At 46.9% G+C, this 7,857-nt stretch overlaps 1 protein-coding gene across 2 annotated transcripts; it reads right to left on the bottom strand.

Annotated features, from left to right (window-relative positions):
- Window positions 1-279: 279 nt before the first annotated feature.
- Window positions 280-5,206, bottom strand: LOC133109764 (partitioning defective 6 homolog beta-like). 2 transcript variants are annotated; one of them, XM_061219335.1, is made up of 3 exons: window positions 4,884-5,206; window positions 2,778-3,000; window positions 280-1,180 (listed from the first exon to the last, which is right to left on the bottom strand). In XM_061219335.1, exons 1-3 carry the CDS (start codon window positions 4,884-4,886, stop codon window positions 456-458), a joined length of 951 nt encoding a protein of 316 aa, XP_061075319.1. In that variant the 5' UTR covers window positions 4,887-5,206; the 3' UTR covers window positions 280-455. The 2 variants fall into 2 exon arrangements, with proteins under 2 accessions (XP_061075319.1, XP_061075318.1); XM_061219334.1 differs by having other exon boundaries at window positions 4,901-5,206.
- Between the last annotated feature and the right edge of the window lie 2,651 nt (window positions 5,207-7,857).

Below are 7,857 nucleotides of genomic sequence, written 5' to 3'. Positions count from 1 at the left end.
TTGTCTCCTGCTTGGCCTAATCAACTGTACATCGCTCTGGATAAGTGCCAATGCCAATAATGTAATGTAATGTAGTGTGTGAGCATGTAAAGACACACCTACAGTGCATGTATAGCTGGCACGGTGCATTAGCGGCGTGTAGAGGCAGCAGTCTGTAGCTTGTGCGCCAATAACCTGCCGCACGTGCTCCACACCCCCAGTGGTTTTTCCAGTAGGCCACATTCCTTATGAAACGATATTTTGCTTCAGTCATGAGCAACAAGTAGTGATTTTCAAACGTCTTTGCGGATGTTTTACCTTCCCCCATCCCTGACAAAATTTGATAGAAATGGTGCTAGAAATATACACAGACACACCGGATGTGCTCGAATGACAGCCGTGGTACACGTGGCTCCGCACCGCAGCAGCTATGCAAGCAGCGTATATGAGCCTCAAGTGTGTCCGCACGCCTGAGGCTACAGCTTTGTGTCAAACCTGTCTTCGCTTTCGAGAGTACTGAGTGAGCCCGTGTTGCCGTTTGACCCCAGGTCCAGGTGTGTCCTGTAGCCGGGCAACGTGGCGCTGGCCTCCACTTCCAGCTCCTTCACCAGGTCATCCTCGTCTTCGCCCTCCCACTCCTCGGCCGAGTTCCAGCCCGGCTCCTCGGACAGGAAGCTGGGCGCGGCGTAATCGTCGGGCTCAGAGCCGCGGGGCTGCGGAGCCGCGCTCAGCCAAGCCCCGCCCGGCGCGTTGGCCAGCCTGACCGTCAGCACCAGGCTGCGGCTGTTGGCCACCATCATGTCCGTCACCTGGTCCAGGCTCTTCCCCGACACCTGGATGCCGTTGACCTCCAGCACCTCGTCGTCGACGGCCAGCAGCCCGGTGCCCTGGGCCAGGCCGCCGGGCACCATGCGCGAGATGAAGACGCCCGGAACCTTCCGCGGGCCGCGCGGCGTGCGGCGCACGCTGGAGCCGTCGCGGATGTAGAAGCCCAGCGGGCGGCCGCGCCCGTGCGGGTGCAGCCGCACCCGCCGCAGGTCCCGGGGCAGCACGTCCGCGTCCACGATGGACGACACGGGCCGGAAGTCTCGCGGCAGGCTGATGGGCGGCGCCGCCTGCCTCCGCTGCCCGGCGGCCCGAGGCAGCGCTGCCTTCTTCCTCACGTGACGCACGCGGCTGAAGCAGGAGTCATCCGCGTCCTCTGCCGGGAGAATAACACGCACGGTAAACGCACACAGTGCGGGATTAATATGATACACACCCACGGTAAACGCACACGGTGCGGGATTAATATGACACACACCCACGGTAAACGCACACAGTGCGGGATTAATATGATACACGGTGTGGGATTAATATGACACACACTGAGCTCTAACACACACACAGTGCAGGATTAATATGACGCACACTGAGCTCTAACACACACACAGTGCAGGATTAATATAACACACACCCACGGTAAACGCACACCCACGGTAAACGCACACAGTGCGGGATTAATATAACACACACCCACGGTAAACACACACCCACGGTAAACGCACACAGTGTGGGATTAATATTCATGACTCTTTTTTGCATCAGAGGCAACAGCAGCTTCAGTAAAACTGGTTCTGCAGATCCTCCTCTGTTTGAGCCAGCCTGTGTGCTCTTATGGAAATGGAATAAACTGGAGATAAACTGAAATAAAAAAATAACATAAAGACCGGTCATAGTATCGGGCAAAGATATAGCTCTAATTATACTTGGTATGGTTGGCTGGCTGTACTGTAGCTAAAAGGATGCTTGCGCAAAGGTGGAAGCCACCGCACTCTTTGTCCTAGTCTCGCTGGGTGAATAGCTTGCGGCAGATTATTTCTATGGAGATGTCAATCGCTGTGATTCATGGAGCAGGTCACTGGAGGTTGGATGCCTGGCAAGCTGCAGCTGCCGGCATTAAATTGTTATTGTAATCTCGGGTGTTGTGCTCCATAGAGGAAAAAAAAAGAAATGTATTTTCTTTAAAAAGTTTTGTCTCAAAATTGTTTTAAATAAAAACATTTGATAAAAAAATAAATAATAATTTTGATCAAATGTTTTAAAAACAAATTTCTGTGTGGGTGTGTGAGTGGGGCAGGGCAGTGGGGGTGTGCTGCCTCTGATGGGGTGAGTGGGGGCACGGCGGTGCTTCTGGGTGGAGGCTGCCCTACTCTCTCTTTTCCTGAGCGTGGGTGTGTTTACATGCATGACTGAAACTCCAAATGTTCTCCGAATAACATCAAACCCTGCCTCACACCAAAGGGAAGTGAAAAAAAGTTCCTAAACAGGAAGTGCCCCTGCCCCCTCTCTTCCAATCAGGTGGTGTGACTCGGTGTCAAATAAGGCCATGGCAGACAATGAGCAGAAGACATTCACCTCTCTCTGGAGGGGCTTTGAAAGACACCCAACTTGAGCCCCAGAGGAGATGCTTCCTCCATTACTTTGGCATAGATTCAGTCAACATCTATCCTTAAATCTGATGCAGAGTGAAATGCATCGTTCTCCTCACATGTATAGGATATGGTGAAATTTGATTAGTCACAACTGTATCATATCCGAGTGTACACAAGACGGAACAACTGAAACTCTGACTAATTGACTAATTGCCATCTTGTTTCTTTTCCCTGCCCTCATCATCTCTTCTCTCTGTCACATTTGACAGCCCGGCTGCTGTTGTTTTCATAACGGAAACTCCCCTGTCCCTCCGACACCATGCCCACCCTCCACTCCCCTGCTCCGTCAGGCCCACGCTGATCCCACCCCAGATTTGCGCTCACCATGCCTCTGTAGAAATACCCTCAGCAGCGCTCCGGCTGTGGAGATGGCCTTGTTGAAGTTGTCATCGTTGTTGATGGGCAGAAGGTCGCCGTGGACGTCGGCGTAGCCCACCAGCAGCTCCACGTTGGGAATGCGATGCACGCGCTGAAGGAGACCGTAGAACTCTTTAAATGGACCGGGCTTTGTCCGCTGCAGGGAGAACCGCCGATATTCTGCTCCAAACTGCAGGGGCGAGGCAAGGGAACGTGCTATGTGTTTGTCAATGCAGTTCCCAATTCAAGCCTGTCATTTTTTTAAAAATTTTTTATTTTTATATCTTGCTTTTCAAATAAGTCATCCATAGTCGAACAACTTGACCAACTTGTCCCACCACTATGGCTCGGTCGAGTCACAGCGCTTGATTACAAAGGTAGCTCACCGCACATTGCGTCTTGGGTCTAAATCGGTGGCTAATTCTAATAAATGAACAAGAACCAGCACACCCGCGGCTCTCTGGGGCAAGGGTTGCAGACCCCTGCACTCGACCTTGATGAGCTGCAGTACTTGTCCTCGTATTGGGCTGGAACAAAAGCCTGCCCTCACGGAGGCCCCTACCTGGGGAGCCCTGCTCCACATGCTGGACACGGGAATGGTTTCCCCGTGCGTTGGCTCTAGCGAACAAAGACTTTTTACCAATTTAATGTACACAAGCTGAAACATTTATTTATATATTTGAGCGAATAAAGGCAGCAGAGATTTGCCCAGGGAGTGTTCAGAGGCACTCTTTGGATTTACAAATGATATGTAAAACGCAAGTTACGCAAGTCACCATAAATAAAGGCACTTGCAGAGGGAAATTAACTAAGGAAATAGTTTAGACTGATACTGGAAAGGGACAGTAGGCATCAATATATGAAATATAGCTCTCATCTCCTCTCTAGAGCATGTGTATATTGACTCACAGGATACCCCTGGCTTGCATATTCGTAAAAACACGCACGCACGGCTCAATCCTCTGTCTCAAAGGTCATTGGAGAATAAACTTTCATCATCAATAAACGCTATTCTGTCAACTACTTTTTATGAATAAAAAAAGTGCTTATACGCATAATACAAGACCCAATGAAACCGGGAAAACGACATCAGTCGGGCTGGGGCTAAATCACTGGCATTATCACGCGCGGCAGCACAAGGAGCTAACATGAAGCTATACTGTACACACACACACACACACACACACACACACACACACACACACACACACACCAAATCATACCGAGCCTGTCGGGACACGCAATTAAACTATGTGTGACTATGCACGAATACAGCAATCACGTATCGATTGTTTTGCATAAACGAATTGGAGCCTATCCCTGTAGTCATTGCTATTGCGTCATTTCTTTTTCATTTTTACCCAGATTGGTAGTTGTAAACCACTTTTTTCCAACGGTTTTGTATGAAGTTTTAAACAGTATATTACTTTTCAGTCAAGGTTCTCTAACGCCTACTTGGAATTTATGCTAAAATGATTTATTTTGATTCTTAAAAGTTTTAATGAATGAAAGGTGCATTTTGACACTGACACTCTTCAGTTTGTGCTACGTGCTCACAGTTAATGCACACTGCAATATATTCCAAACTCTGATCTTGAGGTTTCTTCCATTTAAACAAATTATATGACACAAGAAGTACATAATTTTTGATGCAACTGATTTAGTTAAGCACCATACTGAAAAAAATACATGCCAACGCAACGTTCGAACGCACAGGCTGCATGTCTTTGATGTAGGCTAATTGCGCACGTCTAAAATGAGATCGCTTGACCTTTATCTAAGGGGGGGTGATAAAAAGACCAGTGATGCCCAATTGCCCCTAGTTTTACACACTGTTACTGTCACTCCCCGCTTCAAATGAGACCACTGTAAAGATGTCACTAGCAATCTACAAATTGCTTACAGCCGCCTATTACTATTTTTAGTCGGTGGATGATAAATCACTGCAATTAGAAAATTGCCAATTTGCCAATTCAATAGCAATTTTGTCATCTCACTTTTATTCAGTCTTCCCATTTGCATCTGACTATCATCCAGTCTCCAAATGTACACAAAATCAGTTGGGTTAAGTACCATCTCGTGTCACGCACCTTGCTCTTCACCTCCATGACACTCAGAGTTTGGCTACTTGGCACTCGGTGATTTTTGTTCATCTTTCACGTGCAGAATCCAGATATATCTCAGCTCGTGTTCTCACTGTTACGCCCGCACACAGTGACCGTGTGTTCAGTCTCAGAAACAGTCCAGTTTTGAGGTCCTGAGGTCCCGAGCCCCTTCGCCTTGCGCTCGTCGCGCGTCTATCTCCGGCGATGCTCTTGTATTCGCTCTACAGTCGCCTGCTTTCAAATGAGCATGATAAATAAAAAGCGAGTTAGTGACGCGAAACACACCTGGTAACCTGATCCTAACCATCGCCTTGTTTCCGAGAAGCGCACAACCGACAAGTTCAAACGCGACAGTCCTACCTAGTCAGGGTGACACTTCATGCCCTCATCATTCACAGCAATGCATATTTGTCTCACGACAAATATGAGACATTTATGTAATGGTGCCACCGGTGTTACATTTTGTGAAACGGCTCATTTTACATTTTCATATTTACGTTATTAATTTAATTTAATTTATTTACATTAAGACATGCCTCCACACACCCGTTAAGACTGTTGGCTGAATTTCCTATTACACTGCGCAGCCAACAACCTATCTTAGATTGTCGTTTTAATATTTTTGTAATTACATCTTTATATTGTGACAATACTTTGCCGTACTTACAAGCTTTCTGTTTAAAAACCTTATATATATTTTTTCGTAATCAATTTCTTGAAATGTAGGAAAACAGATATATAATTTATAACAGCACTGCATTTAAATATAAAGAAAATAAGTAAAATGTGAGGGATCTTCGGATATACAACCTAAATTGATATTTTGAATCCTTGAGTATAAAAAAAAACCATCTAAAATTTTAGTGCCATCTTGTGACCATCTTCCAATAATATATTTTGACGTAATTTGACGTAATTATCTCTACTCTTTAAGACAGGGGTCGGCAACCCTGGTCCTGGAGAGCCGCAGGGTGTGCTGGCTTTCGTTGTTACTTGGCATTAATTGATCAATGAAAGCCGTTGATTGCACAGTTAACTCACCTCACCTCGTTTCTTGGGTCTGAATCGGTTGCTTATTTTAAGGTGGAGACGAAAGCCAGCACACCCTGCGGCTCTCCAGGACCAGGGCTGCCGACCCCTGCTTTAAGACCTTGGAATGGACGTCACACATTTCCACCACGCACCAGGACAACGGTTCTCAACCTTCTTGTCCCCAAGGCTCCCCCCGTGTCCACGGACATTTCCCAGGGACCCCCCTGCACGGGAGCCCTGACAGCCTGCCTGCCCATCATGACAACTGCACACTCAAATGCAGTTATCAAGTTTATTCAATCAGTCAATTAAGCCCCTATAAAAGCATACAAGGCACATTCCATGATAACTCACGAGAGATTGCACCGCGCCTCTTGGATTATTTTTATTTTTCTGTGTGTTGAGATACAGCACTCCTAAAAATTTGAGCTCCATACTCGGTTTTGTTTTGCCAATACAGCGATTTAAATTTCACTGGGATGGAAAAACAATGAAATGTGATTTTTGAGCTCCATAACTTAAAAGCCCTAAATGTTTGAAAATGTGTATGTCTAGGTGATTTCTGTTTGCATAATTCACACCAAAAACAAAAAACCAAATTAACAATCTTTTTTTTAAGATGATTAAGGATGTATGCAGTAATATAATATCTAATCCAATAGATTAGACCCTATTTAAAAAGGGTAATAGAGTCCACAGTGACTGTGCTGGTAACTGCAATCAGACTCTTCCACTTTAGATTATAGGTGTTACAGGTATGGACATATGTATGAAGATTGGATAATTGGAAGTGTTGCACAAGAAAGACCCAGCGAGTATCCAAGCTAAAGATTTCTAGAGACGCTGATTAAGGATGTAACTTCATGGGAACACAGAGCAGGCAAAGTACAGCAGCCCAGACACCCCTCCCCCAGGGACTTCCCCCAGTTCATCCTGGGGGAACCCAAGGCCACCCAAGACCAGTCGGGAGATGTCATGCCTCCAGCATTTCCTGAGCCCTGGGGTCTCAAAACAGGATGCACCACAAAAGGGAGGCGTCTAGGGGGCATCCTTTATCAGATGTCCTAACCTACTCAACGGACAGTTCTCAATGTGCAGGAGCAGTGGATCAGACCCCTCTCAATGTGCAGGAGCAGTGGATCACAGACCCCTCTCAATGTGGGGGAGCAGTGGATCAGACCCCTCTCAATGTGGAGGAGCAGTGGCTCACAGACCCCTCTCAATGTGCAGGAGCAGTGGCTCTACTCTTGAGTTCCCGCTGGCTGGCCGAGCTCCACACCCTGTCAGAGAGAGTACGCCCCGCCCCGCCACCCTGCAGAGAAACTTCCGATTGGCCGCTTTTATTGTGATCTCACTCTTTCCGTCACGAGCCTCAGCTCCTGACCACAGGCGAGAGCAGGAGCGAAGCTGGGCAGCTTGGGGAAGGAGTTCAGCCGAAAGGGTCAACGACACTGTGGAGGTTGACTCCCGACTGTTTCAGGGTAAACGGCGACTCTTGTTTCACGCGGTTACGATAAAGACATCGAACGGGAAGAGCAGATCAACGCATAACAGCTTTTATTGTTCAGAGGTGCCCAAACGGAGAAAGGAAAATTTGAATAATAAGATAGCAAATTAACCATGTACATTCATATTATGGCGACACATTTTTCATCGACGTTCAAAACTTTGTAAGCTTTTAAGGTTTTAATTTAGTTTAAATATTTGGTAAGTTGCAGCACTGTAGTGGGGTCCTCTTAAGTACTACACACCTCTAGAATAACCGCATTAGATCCATATGGACAAAACCGCCCTGAATCAATCACACAGGGGTCATTCCGTGAGAAATCAACCAGAGGTATGGGGGGTGACCACTCCAATTTTGCTTGAAGTCTGTGTAAATATATTTTCAATAGAGATCATGCAAAATA

The sequence above is a fragment of the Conger conger genome, chromosome 14, assembly GCF_963514075.1.
Source record: "Conger conger chromosome 14, fConCon1.1, whole genome shotgun sequence".
NCBI lineage: Eukaryota > Metazoa > Chordata > Actinopteri > Anguilliformes > Congridae > Conger > Conger conger.
The sequence above is the reverse complement of the archived record's forward strand: the minus strand, read 5'-3'. Positions and strand labels throughout refer to the sequence as shown.

Coding starts and splice junctions, on each gene's coding strand:
- LOC133109764 (XM_061219334.1), bottom strand. CDS start 4,963: ATGAACAAAAATCACCGAGTGCCAAGTAGCCAAACTCTGAGTGTCATG. Junction 3,001..4,900: donor TCATGGAGGTGAAGAGCAAG/GTGCGTGACACG, acceptor TCGCCCCTGCAG/TTTGGAGCAGAATATCGGCG. Junction 1,181..2,777: donor GGTATTTCTACAGAGGCATG/GTGAGCGCAAAT, acceptor TTCTCCCGGCAG/AGGACGCGGATGACTCCTGC.